At 42.3% G+C, this 21,705-nt stretch overlaps 2 protein-coding genes and 1 long non-coding RNA gene across 8 annotated transcripts; 1 reads left to right on the top strand and 2 right to left on the bottom strand.

The window, feature by feature from the left end:
- Positions 1–12,840: 12,840 nt before the first annotated feature.
- On the bottom strand, positions 12,841–19,021 carry fbxl15 (F-box and leucine-rich repeat protein 15). Of its 5 annotated transcripts, none has more exons than XR_003867562.1 (7): positions 18,676–19,021; positions 18,210–18,369; positions 17,585–18,087; positions 15,014–15,161; positions 14,673–14,714; positions 14,355–14,560; positions 12,841–13,842 (listed from the first exon to the last, which is right to left on the bottom strand). XR_003867562.1 is itself a non-coding variant. In XM_029697528.1 (7 exons), exons 1-5 carry the CDS (start codon positions 18,699–18,701, stop codon positions 14,673–14,675), a joined length of 879 nt encoding a protein of 292 aa, XP_029553388.1. In that variant the 5' UTR covers positions 18,702–19,021; the 3' UTR covers positions 12,841–13,842; positions 14,579–14,616. The 5 variants fall into 5 exon arrangements, 4 of the variants coding, with proteins under 4 accessions (XP_029553388.1, XP_029553389.1, XP_029553390.1 ...); XM_029697528.1 differs by lacking the exon at positions 14,355–14,560 and adding an exon at positions 14,579–14,616; XM_029697529.1 differs by lacking the exon at positions 14,355–14,560 and adding an exon at positions 14,179–14,216.
- On the top strand, positions 15,889–21,504 carry gpx9 (glutathione peroxidase 9). Of its 2 annotated transcripts, none has more exons than XM_029697532.1 (6): positions 15,889–16,036; positions 19,852–19,954; positions 20,121–20,214; positions 20,626–20,756; positions 20,872–21,002; positions 21,159–21,504. In XM_029697532.1, the coding sequence occupies exons 3-6, from the start codon at positions 20,130–20,132 to the stop codon at positions 21,214–21,216; spliced, it is 405 nt and encodes a 134-aa protein (XP_029553392.1). In that variant the 5' UTR covers positions 15,889–16,036; positions 19,852–19,954; positions 20,121–20,129; the 3' UTR covers positions 21,217–21,504. The 2 variants fall into 2 exon arrangements, with proteins under 2 accessions (XP_029553392.1, XP_029553393.1); XM_029697533.1 differs by lacking the exon at positions 15,889–16,036 and adding an exon at positions 16,066–16,274.
- On the bottom strand, positions 16,692–17,544 carry LOC115152750 (uncharacterized). The gene is made up of 2 exons (XR_003867563.1): positions 17,003–17,544; positions 16,692–16,963 (listed from the first exon to the last, which is right to left on the bottom strand). It is a non-coding gene; the product is annotated as an uncharacterized LOC115152750 (long non-coding RNA).
- Positions 21,505–21,705: the final 201 nt, after the last annotated feature.

Raw genomic sequence — 21,705 nt, 5'->3', positions numbered from 1 at the left:
CTGTGACTTTTTATAGCACTATAATACTTATTTGTACAAACACTTGTTTCTAATTGGTTGTTGTATCAGTAGAGGCAGGATTAAAGAACCCAGGTGGTGGATGCAGTTCAGATGTCCAGGATGTGATGTCATAAAGTCAGGAGGGAAGGTAAATACATGACTTTACTTTCAGATGTCCAGGATGTGATCTATTTACCCTCCCTCTTGACTTTATGACATGACTTTACTTTCAGATATCCAGGTCACACAGACATCTCACCTCTCAAAGAAAGAGTAGGACTTACAGGTGCTTATTCACTATGGTGATGGCGCCACCGTTTAAGATTCCAGATACGTCTGAGACGTCGGAGACACCGCTGGTTGAGACGTCTGAGATTCCAGTAAATCCTGTGAAATCTGTAACGCCATCCCCTAAACAGATTTTGCAACTTCTCTGATTTGGGTGTCCCCTGCATCTCCTGCAGTAATCCTACTGCAGCTGCCTCTGTACATATGAGATATTAATATTAATATCAGCTGTCATACTGTACATAGTATAAGAGACAACATTATCTGGGAGTGTGTCAGGACACGTACGCACTAATTCCAGCTAGGTGTTGACTGCTCAACAAGCTACATTATAAACATTACTGCTAGTAGTAAAGTTAGTATCAATGTACTATGTTGTAGAGAGATTAATTTACCGTCATTTTGAGCCTCTAGTTCTTCTTGAGGCAAAGAGTCTTTTCAGAGAAAGATTAAACAAAAGTTATTAAAAATGAAACACAAGTGTCTATTATCATTATTATTTATAGTGATATATTATTGATTCATTATTTTACTGATGGACGGATGGACGGACGGACGGACGGACGGACGGATAGATAGATGGAAATCCAAGAGAAACATACACTCTTACCCTGCTTGTCAGCAATAGGATTAATCTCGGCAGAATCCAGTTCTCTGGTCCCACTGACAACCACATCTGTCAGAGAGGACATACAGTACAATTTATTGAACTGTATTAAAAGGATGCATGTGTTCCCATTCAAAATCTTATTTTTCTTAAGCCTAAAACTAACCCTAACCTTACCCTGACTTTAACTCTAACCTTAATCTTTACCCCAACTCTAACCTTAACCTCAAACCCGAAACTTAACCCTTAAACCTAAAATAGCATTTAAACAAATACAGGACATGAAAAAAATCCTGACGTTTCAAAGATTTTCATGTTCTCCTACCTTGTCAGGACATTCTAGTGGCTTGTCAGGACATTCTAGTGACTTGTCAGGACATTCTAGTGGCTTGTCAGGACATTCTAGTGACTTGTCAGGATATTCTAGTGACTTGTCAGGACATTCTAGTGACTTGTCAGGACATTCTAATGGCTTGTCAGGACATTCTAGTGGCTTGTCAGGATATTCTAATGGCTTGTCAGGACATTCTAGTGGCTTGTCAGGACATTCTAGTGGCTTGTCAGGACATTCTAGTGACTTGTCAGGACATTCTAGTGACTTGTCAGGACATTCTAGTGACTTGTCAGGAGAATCTAGAGACTTGCCAGGAGATTCTAGTGACTTGTCAGGACATTCTAGTGACTTGTCAGGACATTCTAGTGACTTGCCAGGACATTCTAGTGACTTGTCAGGAGATTCTAGAGACTTGTCAGGACATTCTAGTGACTTGTCAGAAGATTCTAGAGACTTGTCAGGAGATTCTAGAGACTTGTCAGGAGATTCTAGAGACTTGTCAGGAGATTCTAGAGGCTTGTCAGCACATTCTAGTGACTTGTCAGGACATTCTAGTGACTTGTCAGGAGATTCTAGTGACTTGTCAGGACATTCTAGAGACTTGTCAGGACATTCTAGTGACTTGTCAGGAGATTCTAGTGACTTGTCAGGAGATTCTAGAGACTTGTCAGGACATTCTAGAGACTTGTCAGGACATTCTAGTGACTTGTCAGGACATTCTAGTGACTTGTCAGGACATTCTAGAGACTTGTCAGGACATTCTAGAGACTTGTCAGGAGATTCTAGAGACTTGTCAGGAGATTCTAGAGACTTGTCAGGACATTCTAGTGACTTGTCAGGACATTCTAGAGACTTGTCAGGACATTCTAGTGACTTGTCAGGAGATTCTAGAGACTTGTCAGGAGATTCTAGTGACTTGTCAGGAGATTCTAGTGACTTGTCAGGAGATTCTAGTGACTTGTCAGGAGATTCTAGTAACTTGTCAGGAGATTCTAGTGACTTGTCAGGAGATTCTAGAGACTTGTCAGGACATTCTAGTGACTTGTCAGGAGATTCTAGAGACTTGTCAGGACATTCTAGTGACTTGTCAGGAGATTCTAGAGACTTGTCAGGAGATTCTAGAGACTTGTCAGGAGATTCTAGAGACTTGTCAGGACATTCTAGTGACTTGTCAGGAGATTCTAGAGACTTCAGGAGATTCTAGAGACTTGTCGGGACATTCTAGTGACTTGTCAAGAGATTCTAGTGACTTGTCAGGAGATTCTAGAGACTTGTCAGGAGATTCTAGTCTTGTCAGGAGATTGTGGTCCTGATAAGGTAGGAAAAAATGTACACACACACACACAAACACACACACGCGCTAGACATACCTTCCTTAGCGTTAACCTGGTTGAGCTGGTTTGCCAACAGGAAACCCAGCAGAGTGACCAGCACTAACACACCCTGGTGCCTCATCCCTTTCCTACACAAAAAACACCCCCATCCAGGTTGGACAATAAGTCAATCAATTAACCAACCAATCAGCCAATCAATTAATCAATCAAATTAAATTCTAAATCCTTTTTTTACATGAGCAGTTGTCACAAAGTCATTTTACAGTAACCCGGCCGTTCCAGACTCCAAAGAACAAGCAAAGCAGAAGCAGACACACATTGTCCTGAAAACCCTTCCTCCTAGGACAACAATAATAATAAAGTTCAACTAACCTGGAGATTCTGGAGTTGGTAGAAGCAGTCTGCGATGATGTCCAGAGACTGAGTTGCCTCTCTGCTGTTACGTCTTTTATCCTACCTGTCCAGGTAATTTCCACACCCCAACCCCCTAAGCATTTCCCTAAGAACACATGATTTTGGATAATCTTGGTACAAAAACATGATGTAAATTGATTCTTCAGAAATCCTTCCATCTACGCTCCAGGTCATCAAATAAGTCAACACTCAATGCACACAATGTCACTCACTATACTCTTAGAAAAAAAATATCTGGATACAACTAAAAAGGGTTTTATTGCATTCTTAATATATGAGACCCCTAAAAGATCTATATAGAACCATTTTAGCTAAACAACAACTGTAACAATGTCTTTTAAAGACAATAAGTGCTTATTGGGCAAATGTATTAATGTTTTCAATAAACATTTTCAGATGAAATATAGCTTAATTGTTTAATTGCCTGTTACGTGAACAGTGTTTCAGAGAGTTGGGTTCTGTCTGTGGCAGTAAATATACACAATTCCACTGACAATGGATGAATAAAGATCTGTTTGAGGGGACGTTTCATGAGACAGACACAACACCCTTTGACCTTGATGGTGAAGAACAAAAGATGGCAATAGCTGGGACATATAGTATCACCAAAACACAGCCTGCAATTAACCTATACACTGGACACCGGATGGGAAGAGATATCCAGGCCGTCCAAAAGAGATGTGGAGAAGAACGACCTGGTGTAACTGTTATATCAGACCTGCAGTGTGTTCTGGTCCAGACAACCTGGTGTAACTGTTATATCAGACCTGCAGTGTGTTCTGGTCCAGACAACCTGGTGTAACTGTTATATCAGACCTGCAGTGTGTTCTGGTCCAGACAACCTGGTGTAACTGTTATCAGACCTGCAGTGTGTTCTGGTCCAGACAACCTGGTGTAACTGTTGTATCAGGGCCTGCAGTGTGTTCTGGTCCAGACAACCTGGTGTAACTGTTATATCAGGACCTGCAGTGTGTTCTGGTCCAGACAACCTGGTGTAACTGTTGTATCAGACCTGCAGTGTGATCTGGTCCAAACAACCTGGTGTAACTGTTATATCAGACCTGCTGTGTGTTCTGGTCCAGACAACCTGGTGTAACTGTTGTATCGGACCTGCAGTGTGTTCTGGTCCAAACAACCTGGTGTAACTGTTATATCAGACCTGCAGTGTGTTCTGGTCCAGACAATCTGGTGTAACTGTTAAATCAGACCTGCAGTGTGTTCTGGTCCAGACAACCTGGTGTAACTGTTATATCAGACCTGCAGTGTGTTCTGGTCCAAACAACCTGGTGTAACTGTTATATCAGACCTGCAGTGTGTTCTGGTCCATACAACCTGGTGTAACTGTTATATCAGACCTGCAGTGTGTTCTGGTCCATACAACCTGGTGTAACTGTTATATCAGACCTGCAGTGTGTTCTGGTCCAGACAACCTGGTGTAACTGTTATATCAGACCTGCAGTGTGTTCTGGTCCAGACAACCTGGTGTAACTGTTATATCAGACCTGCAGTGTGTTCTGGTCCAAACAACCTGGTGTAACTGCTATATCAGGGCCTGCAGTGTGTTCTGGTCCAGACAACCTGGTGTAATTGTTATATCAGGGCCTGCAGTGTGTTCTGGTCCAGACAACCTGGTGTAACTGTTATATCGGACCTGCAGTGTGTTCTGGTCCAAACAACCTGGTGTAACTGTTATATCAGACCTGCAGTGTGTTCTGGTCCAAACAACCTGGTGTAACTGTTATATCAGACCTGCAGTGTGTTCTGGTCCAGACAACCTGGTGTAACTGTTATATCAGACCTGCAGTGTGTTCTGGTCCAGACAACCTGGTGTAACTGTTATATCAGGGCCTGCAGCGTGTTCTCTGACAAGTGTCGTGTCTTTGGCATCATTAAAACTGAAGACATATTTATCAAATATCTCTAATTATTATTACGCGATTAACCTGATTAATCATGTAACTGTAATTAACTAGGAGGTCGGGGCACCAAGGAAAATATTCAGATTACAAAGTTATAATTTTCCTAATATAACTTTCAGATATTTTAATATCTGATCAATTAGTCTTCGAATTAATGAATTATTATTTACCTCACGCCAGTCTCATTCCAAACGTCGTAAATTGTTGGTTATCTGCATGAACCCAGTCTTCACTATGAGTCATCCATACATCAATTGTCTTAAAATCATTTATTTACTAAGTAATTCACAGAAATGCATAACAAACAGTAGATATGTTTACAAAGAAATGATAGAGGAATGTGCCCTAGTGGGGTAAACCGGCATGGCGGCTTGTTAGACAAAAGGGGAGTGGGGGTCAGCTGAGAAGACACTACAGAGTTGATAATTATAACAATTGAAATGCTAATCCTTTGCACATGAACGCTCACTCATTCGGGAATCAATATATATATTTACGCTCAGTGTGTCGTCGGGATCTCTGCTGAAAAGTTTGTTTCTGTTGGAGAGTCTGTCCGCCCTCTCTCTCTCTCTGTCGTGGTTAGAATGGGTAGTTCAGAGTGACATTCATTAATGTCGTTATAGGACAGATGTTTCGGCAGTTGTCGGTCTTCGCGTTCAATGGTACCGAATTCCTAGCTGCAGACTAGTAATTAATATCAAAGACTTGTTCTTATTCTGTCGGTATCGATAGTCTAAGAGTTTAATCATGTGGTATGGTTAAAAGTTCTGCAAGAGGAATGAATGGTCAAACCTTGGCCCTCTCGTTATCGAGGTAAGCTGGTCTCCAACCTTTAGCCATCTCGTAATTGAGGTAAGTTCGGTCTGGTGATAGAAAACCTCGGTGGGGGTTTTATTCGGAAGAGCAGAAAAGGGCCTGTCCCATGACGCCAGACCATAACTGTGCTCATGAGCGGTCCTCTGATTTAGTTAAGACTCCAAAGGGAATTGGAGTTTCCTTCATTAAACAGTCCAAAATCACATTACACAATTTCACAAACAGTTCCATCCTTATTCATTAATTTTATACAACCATTTAGATGTAAGTCTCATAGCTGAGGCTATTGTATAAACATGATTATGGGAATGTGGCGGTATTGTCTCATGAGTTTCACAAAATTGTACCAAACGGACCAATTCGTAGCTGGATTCTTCACCGATTTTTTATGCCTTCTCCAGAACATAAATGTCGTTCGGATTCTCCAGTTCTGTGAGGTGGAAGAACTCCTTTGTTCTCTCTCTACTGTGGCCATGAGGAGAAGGTCTCCTCGTAGGAATTTACGACCGCTTTTACAGAACCTGGTGTCAGAAATATAGAGGTCGGGGGATGGTGCTCGCAGTGTCCAAAGAGGGCAACGTCATGACACAAGATAAACCAATATAAGACTATATCATGAATTACTTCCCAGTAAACCACCAACCTGGTAAGATGAACAAAGTGATGAATAAATAAATGAGTTAACGTCACAACTGTCTTTAATTGACCATGTTCCCAGCATACTGAAGACCACACAGCTCTATGACCACAGCCTCTGTCATCACATTAAAGAACACAACACTATAAGACTGTTATGATCCAGATGAATCCACATCCATATGCAAAACAACGTGTCAAACAGGCTTGTTCTGGCCTGTAGCACCAGGTCAGGTGTAACTGTCGTTTCAGGACTAACATGTTTGGCTTACAAGGAAACTCATTATTGGCTGATCTTGGAAGAGAACACGCTCTGGGCCTGTTAGAAAGTTGCATCATACTTCAGATCTGTCTCTTACTGGGCATAGAAATATATATAATATATATATACACTGCTCAAAAAAATAAAGGGAACACTTAAACAACACAATGTAACTCCAAGTCAATCACACTTCTGTGAAATCAAACTGTCCACTTAGGAAGCAACATTGATTGACAATAAATTTCACATGCTGTTGTGCAAATGGAATAGACAACAGGTGGAAATTATAGGCAATTAGCAAGACACCCCCAATAAAGGAGTGGTTCTGCAGGTGGGGACCACAGACCACTTCTCAGTTCCTATGCTTCCTGGCTGATGTTTTGGTCACTTTGAATGCTGGCGGTGCTTTCACTCTAGTGGTAGCGTGAGACGGAGTCTACAACCCACACAAGTGGCTCAGGTAGTGCAGCTCATCCAGGATGGCACATCAATGTGAGCTGTGGCAAGAAGGTTTGCTGTGTCTGTCAGCGTAGTGTCCAGAGGATGGAGGCGCTACCAGGAGACAGGCCAGTACATCAGGAGACGTGGAGGAGGCCGTAGGAGGGCAACAACCCAGCAGCAGGACCGCTACCTCCGCCTTTGTGCAAGGAGGAGCAGGAGAAGCACTGCCAGAGCCCTGCAAAATGACCTCCAGCAGGCCACAAATGTGCATGTGTCTGCTCAAACGGTCAGAAACAGACTCCATGAGGGTGGTATGAGGGCCCAACGTCCACAGGTGGGGGTTGTGCTTACAGCCCAACACCGTGCAGGACGTTTGGCATTTGCCAGAGAACACCAAGATTGGCAATTTCGCCACTGGCGCCCTGTGCTCTTCACAGATGAAAGCAGGTTCACACTGAGCACGTGACAGACTTTACAGAGTCTGGAGACGCTGTGGAGAACGTTCTGCTGCCTGCAACATCCTCCAGCATGACCGGTTTGGCGGTGAGTCAGTCATGGTGTGGGATGGCGTTTCTTTGGGGGGCCGCACAGCCCTCCATGTGCTCGCCAGAGGTAGCCTGACTGCCATTAGGTACCGAGATGAGATCCTCAGACCCCTTGTGAGACCATATGCTGGTGCGGTTGGCCCTGGGTTCCTCCTAATGCAAGACAATGCTAGACCTCATGTGGCTGGAGTGTGTCAGCAGTTCCTGCAAGAGGAAGGCATTGATGCTATGGACTGGCCCGCCCGTTCCCCAGATCTGAATCCAATTGAGCACATCTGGGACATCATGTCTCGCTCCATCCACCAACAACATGTTGCACCACAGACTGTCCAGGAGTTGGCCGATGCTTTAGTCCAGGTCTGGGAGGAGATCACTCAGGAGACCATCCGCCACCTCATCAGGAGCATGCCCAGGCGTTGTAGGGAGGTCATACAGGCACGTGGAGGCCACACACACTACTGAGCCTCATTTTGACTTGTTTTAAGGACATTATATCAAAGTTGGATCAGCCTGTAGTGTTGTTTTCCACTTTAATTTTGAGTGTGACTCCAAATCCAGACCTCCATGGGTTGATAAATTGGATTTCCATTGATTATTTTTGTGTGATTTTGTTGTCAGCACATTCAACTATGTAAAAAAAAGTATTTGATAAGATTATTTCTTTCATTCAGATCTAGGATGTGTTGTTTAAGTGTTCCCTTTATTTGTTTGAGCAGGATTCAGACACGGCTAGGACATCCAGGTTGGCAGAGTGTGCTAAAGCAGTGAATAAAACAAACTTAGGGAGAAGGCTTCTAATGTTAACATGCATGAAGCCAAGGCTATTACGGTTACAGAAGTCATCAAAAGAGAGCGCCTGGGGAATAGGAGTGGAGCTAGGCACTGCAAGGCCTGGATTAACCTCTACATCACCAGAGGAACAGAGGAGGAGCAGGATAAGGGTACGGCTAAAAGCTATGAGAATTGGTCGTCTAATACGTCTAGAATAGAGTAAAAGGAGTAGGTTTCTGGTGGCGATAAAATAGCTTCAAGGTATAATGTACAGACAAAGATATGGTAGGATGTGAATACAGTGGAGGTAAACCTAGGCATTGAGTGACGATGAGAGAGATATTGTCTCTAGAAACATAATTGAAACCAGAAGATGTCATAGCATGTGTAGGTGGTGGAACTGAAAGGGAGGATAAGGTATAATGAGCAGGGCTAGAGGCTCTACAGTGAAATAAGCCAATAAACACTAACCAGAACAGCAATGGACAAGGCATATTGACATTAAGGAGAGGCATGCTTAGCTGAGTGATCATATGGGTCCCGTGAGATTCAGACAGCTAGCCGGATCATAGGTAGCAAGCTGGCAGAAGATGGAGGGAGGTTAGTTTTTAGCCACCTCGTGCGTTTCCGTCTGTAGATTAGTGAGGTTCCGTGTGGTAGGGGGGGACCAGTTCAATTGGCAAAATAGTTATAGTTATAGTGGCCCAAGAAAATTGACCGATAGACCTATTCAGATAGCAGCCAATAAGACAGCTAACGATTAGCAGGCCGCAGATGGGCGTTCAGGTTACGTCGCGACGGAGGGGCCAGTTGGATAACTCCCTTGGGCAGATAACGTCGGTAGTCCAGTCGTGAAGGCCCGATGGGGCTCCGCATCGGCAGTAAAATGGGTCCGGATAGGTGATTGTAGCCCAGGAGTGGCTGATGGAACTCTTCAGCTGGCTAGCTCCGGAATAATTGATGTTAGCTCCGGGACCGACGTTAGCCAATAGTCACTCGGGTAGCAGCTAGCTAGCTGCAAGATCCAGGTGTAGATGTCCAGAGCCTGTGGTAGAAATCCAGGGACATGGAGAGAAAATAGGTCCGGTATGCTCTGGTCTGAGTCGCGCTGTACAAAACTGCCGATAGCTTTTCAAGCTAAGGGATAGCTGATGACTGCTAACTGTGGCTAGCTGAACTCCAACGTTAGCCAGTGAACTGGCCAATCTCTGGCTAACCCCCGGCTAGCTTCTGTTGAGGATTTCAGATTTGAGGTAAATAATACTTCTTTTTTTTTTTAAATTGGTGAGGCGGGTTGCAGGAGTGTTTTGAGGTTGAGTTTTTAGAAAAATATATATATAAAAAGATATGCGAAGAAAATATGTAAATATATATATACACACATGGGACAAGACGAAGGGCAAAGACGTCTGACTGCTACGCCATTTTGGAACAGAAATATGTTGTATTATATAGTTATACAGTATATATATATATATTTGTCGTCAACAATTTGTAATAAGACCATTTACCCAGCAGCATCCTTGCTGCCCATATTAAAAGTAGACGTGGAAACATATCATTCTATACACACGGCCATTAAAACAGCAGGGTGTCTTTAGGTCCAGATCTGATCCTGGAGAGCTTCAAGGTGTGAAGGAGGTCCCACTCTAAACAAACGTCAACATTTAATGGCTTTAATATAGCATACAACATGTCTTCATGAACACTAGCTGTTTGACTAATTCTACAGGGATGTCATACTGTATCAAGGAACCTTTAAGTGTCCACTGCTTGTGGCCTGTGTAAGGACTAGAGCAAAGCAACTGGCGAGGTACTGCTCTGTTTCTCCCTTTATGGGCAGCCTAGCTGGGTGGAGATATAGGTGCTTTTTTTAATACAAGACATTTGAGATGTTTGAATCCTACTTGACGTAATGTGGTTTGTGGATTCAAATAAAGTATTTCAAGTGTGTATGTGAGTGAAAGAGACTGTGTGAGGGGGTGAGGGTATGGTGACTGGTCTCATGTTTGTCTTACAGTGAAGGAAACTCATTATTGGCTGATCTTGGAAGAGAACACGCTCTGGGCCAGGTATAAAAGTTGCATCATACTTCAGATCTCTCACGTACTTGACATAGAAAAAAACATACGTTAGAATCACATTTGGCAGCGATTACAGCTGTGTGTCTTTCTGAGTAAGTCTTAAGAGCCTTGGATTGTAGGATATTTTCCCATTATTCTTTTTCAAAATTCTTCAAGCTCTGTCAAGTTGGTTGTTGATAAATGCTAGGCAGAAGCTTTCCAGTCTTGTCATAGATTTTCAAGCCGATTTCAAGTCAGAACTGTAACTAGGCCCCTCGGGAACATTCAATGTCGTCTTGGTATACAACTCCAGTGTATATTTGTGTTTTAGGTTGTTGTCCTGCTGAAAGGTGAAGCCATCTCCCAGTGTCTGGTGGAAAGCAGACTGAACCAGGTTGTCCTCTATCACTTTGGCTGTGCTTAGCTCCATTCTGTTAATTTTTTAACCTTAACTAACTTGCCTAGACTGTGGAGTTTTTCAAGAACAAATTCTTATTTACAATGACGGCCTAGGAAAGGGGGTTAAACTGCCTTGTTCAGGAGCAGAACGACAGATTTATACTCGTCAGCTCAGGGATTCAATCCAGCAACCTCTCGGATACTGGCCCAACGCTCTAACCACTAGGCTACCTGGCTCTAACCACTAGGCTACCTGGATCTAACCACTAGGCTACCTGCTCTAACCACTAGGCTACCTGCTCTAACCACTAGGCTACCTACCTCTAACCACTAGGCTACCTGCCTCTAACCACTAGGCTACCTGCTCTAACCACTAGGCTACCTGGCTCTAACCACTAGGCTACCTGGCTCTAACCACTAGGCTACCTCCTCTAACCACTAGGCTACCTGGATCTAACCACTAGGCTACCTGGCTCTAACCACTAGGTTACCTGGATCTAACCACTAGGTTACCTGGATCTAACCACTAGGCTACCTGCTCTAACCACTAGGCTACCTGTCTCTAACCACTAGGCCACCTGGCTCTAACCACTAGGCTACCTGCTCTAACCACTAGGTTACCTGACTCTAACCACTAGGCCACCTGGCTCTAACCACTAGGCTACCTGGCTCTAACCACTAGGTTACCTGGATCTAACCACTAGGTTACCTGGATCTAACCACTAGGCTACCTGCTCTAACCACTAGGCTACCTGTCTCTAACCACTAGGCTACCTGCCTCTAACCACTAGGCTACCTGCCTCTAACCACTAGGCTACCTGCCTCTAACCACTAGGCTACCTGGCTCTAACCACTAGGCTACCTGGCTCTAACCACTAGGCTACCTGGTACCTGGCTCTAACCACTAGGCTACCTGCCACCCCCCAAAATCAAGGAAGACCAACAGGAAATAAATATGTATGATGTTCTATGTGCTTTCAATGATGATGTCCCCCCCGTCATTTCGTGCTAATTTGATGCCTGATTCCAGATAGCACACAAACCTCTGCCCAACGTAGGCACGATGTATCCCATATACATTACGCATTGGGAAAATACAGTTACGACAATAGTTTGTTAATTGGCAAGACGTCTTGCAGACGTATTTAAGAAAAGACTACATTTTAAATGATGCATTTCTACATCGTCCAGGCATCAACATTCTATTCTCAGAAGCATAATATGCTTCTCTACCTCCTCGGGCATTAGGCCTTAGCTAACCTACAAGAACACTTCAAAATACACAACATCGCTCATATACAGTATTTGGTTACCTCAGGACTGTCTCTGTATGTTTGTGCATTTGCCTTCAGATATTTACTGGCATAATATTACTGTGAGGAGGTATAACACTGGGTCCTCCAGCGAGTCAGAAAGCTGTCAGCATGTGAGGGTTCCTGAAGTAGGACCAACAGTATAAAAGTTCAAGTTGATTTCATTCAGACTGTTTGAGCCTGTCTGGAGTGCCAGATGGGTAAGTGGGGTTTGCACTTTTGGGACTATACCATTGATTCCATTGCACCAGGCAAGCTAAATCAAGCACAGCATTTAAAAGACAACAGAAACAGGACTGGCGCCATCCCTTACTGCCATTGTGGCCTTGAGCGAGGCATTTAACCCCTAAACTGTTACAAGGTTAAGGCTGTAAAACGGGCCCTGTGTTGCTCCCAGCCTGTTGCATTAACAGTCAGGAGGTTGAGTACTGTGACAGTAAAAATACCCACTTCTCAATTCGCAGTGAAGCATTGTGGGATAATTAGAAGTACAGTGGCACCTTCTATGCCTGAATTGAGGTACGTTTTCAAACCATTTCAGTTGAAGTTCAATGACGTACATGTACAGGCATATGTTTGTTACAGGAAGAGAGCATTCCTTCTAGTTGTAGTGTTATGTCTACACAAAGTCCTGTTCCATCCAACTGCCCCCCAGAGATAATGTAGTAAGATAACTAGCAAGACAAAGATAAAGCTCATAGGTTATAGATAGTACTTTATATTCTCAGATAGACATGATTGTATGGTCCTCATTACACATAGAATACAACTAGTTTCAATACTGCAACTCCTCAGTGAAACAATATGATGTGGGGTGATCAGCCAATCACATTAAAATGTACTTTACACTGCATGTTCTTCTCATGTTCCTTCCAAGATGTAAAACTGGGATTGTAATATGTGACTATTGAAAAACAAACAGAATTGTGTCCTTCATAGGCTACCATATGAGAAAGCTTATTGAACTAATGTCCTTTTACAACTAGTCCTACATGTTTTCAGATGTTCAAATGGAAAACCAGATTTACTGAAGTAAACAGGCAAAAGTAGGATTTCAAGATCACGGTATCCAGATTCTTATAACATTTTAAAATGACATTTTAACGAAATGGTGGGCTGGGCCTGAACTGATCAGCTCAAATACCATTAAAAAGGATATTGTAAGAGCATAGTTTCAGTCAATGTAAGGTCAATGCAAACACACAATATAAAACGTTTATTTGCCTAATATAAAACGTTTACCTACCTAATATATAAAAGTTTACCTAGCTAATCTGCGTGAAACATATAGAGGTGTATGTATCATACATTTAGCAGAGTAACATGTCAATAAACACACAAAAACTCAACAATATGCTCTTACAGTTACGTCTTCTCCTTTGGTTGGAATGGTCCTTTTTAAAAGCTAAAAGATCACAAGAACATCTAAAGTGTTGTTAGTATGTGATGAGATACAAATAAATACTGCAGGAGTCTTTTGGACTCGTGACAGCGTTACTGAAAAGTGCATGGCTTCCTTCAGTCTTTTCCTTAAGTGCATAATTATAATCTGCAACATCACTGTAATAAATAAGAGACAAGTTCCACAATATATTTCCCATATACATCCGTTTTTGTTTGTCCTTGAATTGCTTAATTGACGTCCCAGTACACAGGGTGTGTTTCAACTGAAACAGGTCATTCTCCTATTGGAGGAAAACCTGCGAAAAAACAATACCGCTGGTTACATAGACTGCAGAACATCAAAGTACATTAAAGTAGAGTCCAATAATCTGTCCTTTGTCCCTAAGTATGCACTGCATTTACTGGTAATTACTGGTATAATAAATATTGTGGAAACTGTCTAGCCCATACCTACACCTATCCAATACTTTATATATGGGGAGTAGTGAACAAGTGCACACTTCAGGAGATTTGTAGTTACATAACATTTATACTGCATGAATACATAGGCACACACCTAAACAGGTATTTAGAGCAAAAAGCTTAAAATAATTAGCTGACTCTGAGAAGCGTTAGCTAGCGAGCTAGCCTACCTGTTTTCAGTTGGTTGGATGAGTAATACAGATGTCATTTAGCCTAGCTAGCCTACCTGTTTTCAGTTGGTTGGTTGGATGAGTAATACAGTTGTTCCTTAGCCTAGCTAGCCTACCTGTTTCCAGTTGGTTGGATGGAGGAGTAATACAGATGTTCCTTAGCCTAGCTAGCCTACCTGTTTTCAGTTGGTTGGATGAGTAATACAGATGTACTTTAGCCTAGCTAGCCTACCTGTTTCCAGTTGGTTGGATGAGTAATACAGATGTTCCTTAGCCTAGCTAGCCTACCTGTTTCCAGTTGGTTGGATGAGTAATACAGTTGTTCCTTAGCCTAGCTAGCCTACCTGTTTTCAGTTGGTTGGATGAGTAATACAGATGTACTTTAGCCTAGCTAGCCTACCTGTTTCCAGTTGGTTGGATGAGTAATACAGATGTACTTTAGCCTAGCTAGCCTACCTTTTTTCAGTTGGTTGGATGAGTAATACAGATGTCATTTAGATCTGGAGGTTGATGAAGGGAGCGAACCCCACCACATCCTGCAGTATCACCAGGGAAATAGACAGACAACAACAATACATTATAGATGATACTTCATATCCTTTCAGATGGACATTTTGTTTTGTATGGTCCTTACAGTACAATTGTTTTCATCAATGCCTCAGTGAAACAATACAAGACACTGTGTGTTCAGCCATTCACATTAAATGTATAGGGTACCGGATGTTCTTCCAAGTGTTAAAACTGGGGGGGTGATATGTGATTATTCAAATACACTAATTGTTATGTTATAAATTACAGTAATAATTGTACATGAGTGAGTCCTTCGCCCTCATACCTGCAGCAGCACAAGGGCCCTCTGTAATGGTGGCTCCACGTCAATCTCAACGTTCCTCTTCCGCAGAGGGTCCAGACTGGACTCTGTCACGTTGTGACAGTGGTTCACCTTCAGAGACTGCAGCTTGGGGCAGTACTCTGCAACAGTCCTGCACGCACGCACATACACACACAGCAGGACCAAAAGGTGTAAGGACAGGTTTACCAGTGAATATCAAATTAGGAGTGCCAGTCTCCCCTTCATCCAAAGCAAGCTGGAGCAGGACATACTCTGCAACCGTCCTGGACACAGCACGAAGAGGGTTCTTACAGGTGTGCCATTGCAGATCTAAAAAATGTGTCATGACATTACCCTGTTGGGTGAGGTTTATGACCTCCCCCTACCCCATAAATACCTTTTCCCCTTTTCTCTCTCTACAGAATGGACTCTTGGAAAGCCCTTTGTTAACATAGAGATAGTATGGTAACATCAAAAGGCTGGGGAATGGAACAATATGTCTGTAATCCAACCAGTTGAAAGTGTCCGTTGGTACTTAAAGAATATGATGTCAGATCAGTTGTCGTCTGAGAAATTATTACTGATGATAGGACGACATAAATTGTATCTTGGAAAGTCTACACATTCTAGTCATCAGATTCACATGGAATTGCTATGCAATTTAAATGTTTAAATATGAAACTATTTGGGAAAATATTAAATGTAATTTTATCTTTCTAAATGAGAGAATTGTTTTCATAAGTCATTTTATGCTCACTCAGTGGCCACGCCCAACTGAACAGACATTGGTTGGAGAGGGATGAAACATGCCCTTCTCTTCCCCAGTATAATGCCCCCGTATAATGCCCCCGTGACCCAATTCACATCAGACTAAGCAAACCCCAGCGTGAGCAGTGGTTGAATATCCACTCTACATAACGAAATGTACATGAGACCAGATCACGTGGAGGTGACGATCACTACGCTGGAAGGATGAATTTCTACTAGACCAGCCAGAATTCAGCACGAGCTAATTATGGCAAAATGGTATGTACTTTGAACTCTTGTTCACTAATGAAAAAGTGATACATCCTAGAAGTCGAGTTATCAGCTGCAAACGTACGTGGCCTAGGAAAGGACAGACAATCTCCTAATAACAACGACAGGCTATAACGTATCCGCTCGACAACACTACGACCAGAAAGATTCTTCAAAGGACAATGGCGATCTCTGCTGGGCAAACTAGTCTTCCATCTTCCACCCATCTATCGAAGCGCAGCTCAGTGTAAATATATATCTTGCATTTTCCTTTTCCGAATGGGCTGTTATTAGAATGCATAAGATTCTGTATTTACGGTAGCATAGCTTCTCAAGGTCTGATAGCAACCCAATCCCCTTTGTCCCTCGGTATTCCCGCTCTTTCATTCAAACCCAAGCCCCTTTCTTTGTGTAACCAGCCGTCATATCGGTTTCGTCCACTAGGGCCTTTTTCTTTTATGACATGATTAGTAATCGATGTGTGGTCCATCCTATGTAATTCTGTGTGATTATTTAGGTATTTAGTAAATAAATAATTAAGCGAATTACTGTATTGCTGATTCAACTTGTTAGCCAGGGTTCGTGAAGATAACCAAGAATTTTATGAAGTTCAGATGAGACTGAATAAGGTGACGATAAATAATTGACTGCTATTGATGTAAAACATCTTCAGAACTTTAAAAGTTTATTAGGAAGACACCAGGTCTATAAACACTCTTCCGTGGTGCCCTAGGTTATTAATGAGTTAATTGTTGCATGGTTTAATCATATAATCAATCAAACGTTAGGTAATCAATATGACAAAATAGCCTGTCATCTCATTTAATTATACTAGAGACACGACAAATGTCACCGTAAAATGTCAGCCCAGAGCGAGACATACAGGTGGAACATGACAGTAGAAAGACAGTGACACACCTTTTAGTCAAAATCAATCTGACTAGTACATAAACATGCCTAGAATAGTACATCAACCTGACTAGTACATCAACCTGACTAGTACAACCTGACTAGAGCCTGACTAGTATATGAACCTGACTAGAACATGAACCTGACTAGTATATTAACAAGACATGAACCTGACTAGTACATGAACCTGGCTAGAACATGAACCTGGCTAGAACATGAACCTGGCTAGAACATGAACCTGACTAGAACATGAACCTGACTAGAACATGAACCTGACTAGAACATGAACCTGGCTAGAACATGAACCTGACTAGAACATGAACCTGACTAGAACATGAACCTGACTAGAACATGAACCTGACTAGTATATTAACAAGACATGAACCTGACTAGTAAAATCAACCTGACTAGTAAAATCAACCTGACTAGAACCTAAATAGTATATAAACCTGACTAATATATGAACCTGACTAGTATATGAACCTGACTAGAACCTAAATAGTATATAAACCTGACTAGAACCTAAATAGTATATAAAACATGACTAGTATATAGATAACCTACATTAGCAAAATACAAACAAACAAACACACACAGAGAGAGATGATACCAATGATTTGAGCAGTCAGTGTATCCAAACAACAGTACCTGATGGAGTCGTTCCTAACCCTCAGGCAGCCTGTCAGGTCCAGCTGTTCCAGCTCCCTGCAGTTCTTGGCCACTTCCTCCACAGACACGTCTGTAATGTTGGCGTTGACCGCCACAGACAGCGACCTCATCTTCAGACACTTCTTGGATAAATAACAGATGGCCTCGTCTTTGAGCTGGCGGCAGGCGGTCAGGTCGATGGACCTCAGGCCCCCACAGTGGTCAGCCAGGCTGCGTATGGACAGGCTGTCCACCCATTCACAGTGGGCCAGGCCCAGGTACTGCAGGTGTGTGCAGCTCAACGACACGGCTACTAAGGAGTGACGGGTCAGCCGGTCACACCCCCTCATGTCTACTCTCAGCAGGTGCTGGTTCTGGCCAATCACAGGCAGCAGCTCCGTGTCTGTCACCCAATCGGAGCAGTTCTGGACGGACAAGTTCTGTAGGACTTTGTTGTCCCTTAGTATGTTGCAGAATGCCTCCTTGGGAAGGCTAGGCCCTATCTGTGAACATTACAGGAGTGTGATCTTAAACTGGGTATTAGACTAAATAGTGCATGAGCATTTAAGTACAAGAAACTGTAAGGAAATCCTGGAATAAATAGAATGGATTTTGTGTGGCCTACCTGTGTGAGGTCAAAGGTGCGACAGTTAGCCAGGTACACCTGCATGAGGGCATAGAACTGCTTGCTCACTCTCTGTAGCCGCACCAGCTGGCGTAATGGCAGGTAGCAGAAGATGTGCGTTACCAACACATCCTCCCAGGGCAAATCCAAGAGGTGACATCTGTCAACAGACATTTCAAACTTGATCAACAAGTTAATGGACAAATTTAGCACAGTCACACATCAACGTCTGCCTCACGTTCTAACTAGCGCTACAAAGATTGATGGCTAGATATGTAGCTAGTTAGCTCAACTGTAAGGCATGATGTGATGATTCTGCAAGACAGGGCAGGACATGCATTCTCCAACTGCCGTAGCAAAACACAGTAGTTAGAATAGGTAACTAACGGTTAGCTAGCTAGTTCTGCTGACACGTTTTTATTGTAACGTTAAAACAAAAATACATGTGCGCTTACAAAATACATACTTGCAACACTCTGTTTCCGCATCCATTTTGAATCCGCAGAAATATGCGAGATAGCTACATGTACAACGACAGATTGTTAGCTATCTTGTGAGCCTTGTTTGAAGCTTTCTGGCTCAGCGACAGCTTTTTGGGCTGTATTCCCAAACTTCCGGGTTCGACACTGGGTACGTTCCAGAATGTAGAGTCAACCTCTCTGCGCAGGAATAGGGAATCTATATCTCACTAAATGTGTTTGTTTTGGGAGAAATAAAGCTGAGAAAAATAATACATTGGAGTAATTATTGATGGTCTTTGACAAGTATGTGCGATGTTTTGGTAAAAATATACGACCGAGCGTTAGGATCCAAGTGACATTTCGACGCCTGTGGATTTTACCGATACGCACCCCCGGTCAATGTCTGTAACACGAGAGGAATAATATATTTCCTGTAACCGCTCCAAATAAGGAAAAGCATTGCTTTTCTTTTGTCATATTGGCAATTGTAGGAATGATTTTATAAGTTCTTTATCAGAAGGAATTATTTTATTATCCAATGGTTGCTCACAATGTGAAGAGCTTTGATTAATGTCAGTAAATGAAAAGTGTTCTACAAATGCAATGTATTATGTATGGCAAACAAAAGGTATAGGCCAAGCCTTGACACAGCAATAACCAACAGGCTCAATTAATGAAATATTAAATTCCATCTAAGCTTTGGTTATGTTGATCATACTTAATTCTCTACCATGTACAAAATAATCAATAATCTGAGGATATAGTACTTTATTTTTATTGTAAAATAGTTCGTATGTCCTATAGTGACCCCAGGAACAGCACCTATATTCGTTTACTATTGTTCTACAGTATTTCCAATATATGCATAGATTTATTTACATACCTGTAATGTGAATAATGAGAGATAACCAATGACTAACTGTCACTAACATGATCTGCATACCCATGCAAACTGCTGAACAAATAACCATCCTGTCAATTCATCTCTTAGCATGCAGGGACACAATGGAGTCACCCATGCTGAACAATTGCTGAGCCTATAGTTATGGTTCTCTGAATGAGGAGGACCAACAGGGTGGCTTAGTGAATACCCACCGCTGACTAACTGCTCTGCTCTGGATATAAGCTAAAGAAGAAGTAGATCCTCTAATGGCGTGCGTTAAATCAATCTATGATTTCAGCGCTGAGACCTTGGACGGTCAGAGCGTTCCTCTCAGTAACTACAGGGGCAAGGTGCTCCTCATTGTCAACCTGGCCACCTTCTGAGGGTCAACAATAGAGGAGGTAGGCTAACGATGATTCATGGTGCTAGCCTATACAGGCTAAAAGCCTAATGCTGGTCAGCTGGCATAGGCCAAACGTTTGATTGTGTTGTAGTATTAGAGATATTCTACAGTCAGTCCAAGGGGAATGTTGAGGTGGTGTTCTAATTTGATGTGTCATCTAACAGTACCACAGAATGAATGCACTCATGGAAATGTTTGGTGACCTCAACTTCACTGTCCTGGGATTCTCCTGCAATCAGTTTGGTCTTCAGGCACCTGGTAAGAGAGTCTTTTTGAAATAACAATAAAGGTTTTTGATCTGTTGTAACTTCTAGGCCTACTTTGTCTCTAGGAGTAATGCTAAGTATCAAAACGCTCATGTGTGGGCTCCCAAGTGGCGCAGCAGTCTAAAGCACTGCATCTCACTACAGACCCTGGTTCAATTCCAGGCTGTATCACAACCAGCTGTGATTGGGAGTCCCATAGAGCGGCGAACAATTGGCCCATTGTTGTCCGGGTTAGGGGTAGGCCGTCATTGTAAATAAGAATATGTTCTTAATTGACTTGCCAAGTTAAATAGTATGCTTGTTTGTCATGTGTGATGACGAGACCATTTTGTTTTATAAAGCCTCTGTTTCAGAACTAATAAGCTCACTGGTCTGTTGCATTTGTTGTTGTTTCTTCCTTCAGAGGTTAATCATGAAACCCTCAACCTTCTCAAGTATGTAAGGCCAGGTGGAGGGTTTGTCCCCAAGTTCCCTGTGTTTGGCAAGATCGAAGTCAATGGGTTGAATGAAGAACCTCTTTTCGCCTATCTCAAGGTTGTATATTTGACATGTCCTTATGCACTATTGTGTACTGCACTCTGGAGGCAAGTTGAATACCTTATGGACATTAGACCTCACTAACAGCATTTGTTAATGTCTTGTACAACAGGAGTCTTTGCCCTATGTGAACCCTGTTATAGGAGATATAAAGAAGTTCTACTGGTCACCCATCAAAGTCAATGACATTCGCTGGAACTTTGAGAAGTTTCTAATCGATTCTGATGGGGCGCCTTTCAGGCGGTAAGTTAAACACATTCATGAAAAATGACTTGACAGATATGTGTGTGTATCAATCATTCATGAATTCATTCATAGAATTCATTAATTAATTAATTTACAAATAAGATTTTAAAATACTTAATGTCTTATTCTATAATGGCCTCTCCTTTTCCCCAGTTATGAACTTCATGGCCCTACTGAGAACGTGGAGAAAGACATCGCAGGCCTACTATAAATGGAGTCATCTGTTCCCTTTATGGCTGTCAAGAAAGTGGGTCCTTCACCAGCAGAGGCAGAGTGACGATCCCTCGGTAAATGCAGACTAAATGCAGCTGAGCTGGATCTGATGGAGAAGGGAGAAGGACTCTGAGTTTCAGTGCATTCACTCAGAATATCAGATCCCTCCAGCCCTTGTTGGTGATCAGTAGGCCTATCACTATGGTCTCAATATAACTATCTACTCCCTTTTGTTATTGTTGCAAAACAGAGATAGTGAATAAATCTTTTGGCTGAAATCTTAAAATGTGTTGTCCATTTAATTGTTTAACATTGTTAAAACAACATTTGTAGGCTACAGTAGGAGAAAACCAAGTCTCCAGCAGGATAGAAACTCAAACGTACATGTATGGAATGATATACAATACATACAGAATATACACAATTTAACTGAGCACTTTGTGGATGTTTAAGGATAAAATACAATTCATTATTTGGATTATTTTAT

Source organism: Salmo trutta, chromosome 18 (genome assembly GCF_901001165.1).
Source record: "Salmo trutta chromosome 18, fSalTru1.1, whole genome shotgun sequence".
Lineage (NCBI taxonomy): Eukaryota > Metazoa > Chordata > Actinopteri > Salmoniformes > Salmonidae > Salmo > Salmo trutta.
This window is presented reverse-complemented; position numbering and strand designations above follow the sequence as displayed.

Coding starts and splice junctions, on each gene's coding strand:
- gpx9 (XM_029697532.1), top strand. CDS start 20,130: ATGAATGCACTCATGGAAATGTTTGGTGACCTCAACTTCACTGTCCTG. Junction 20,215..20,625: donor GTTTGGTCTTCAGGCACCTG/GTAAGAGAGTCT, acceptor TTCTTCCTTCAG/AGGTTAATCATGAAACCCTC. Junction 20,757..20,871: donor CTCTTTTCGCCTATCTCAAG/GTTGTATATTTG, acceptor CTTGTACAACAG/GAGTCTTTGCCCTATGTGAA.
- fbxl15 (XM_029697528.1), bottom strand. CDS start 18,701: ATGGATGCGGAAACAGAGTGTTGCAA. Junction 18,088..18,209: donor GCACCTTTGACCTCACACAG/GTAGGCCACACA, acceptor TAATGTTCACAG/ATAGGGCCTAGCCTTCCCAA. Junction 14,715..15,013: donor GGGCCCTTGTGCTGCTGCAG/GTATGAGGGCGA, acceptor GTGATACTGCAG/GATGTGGTGGGGTTCGCTCC.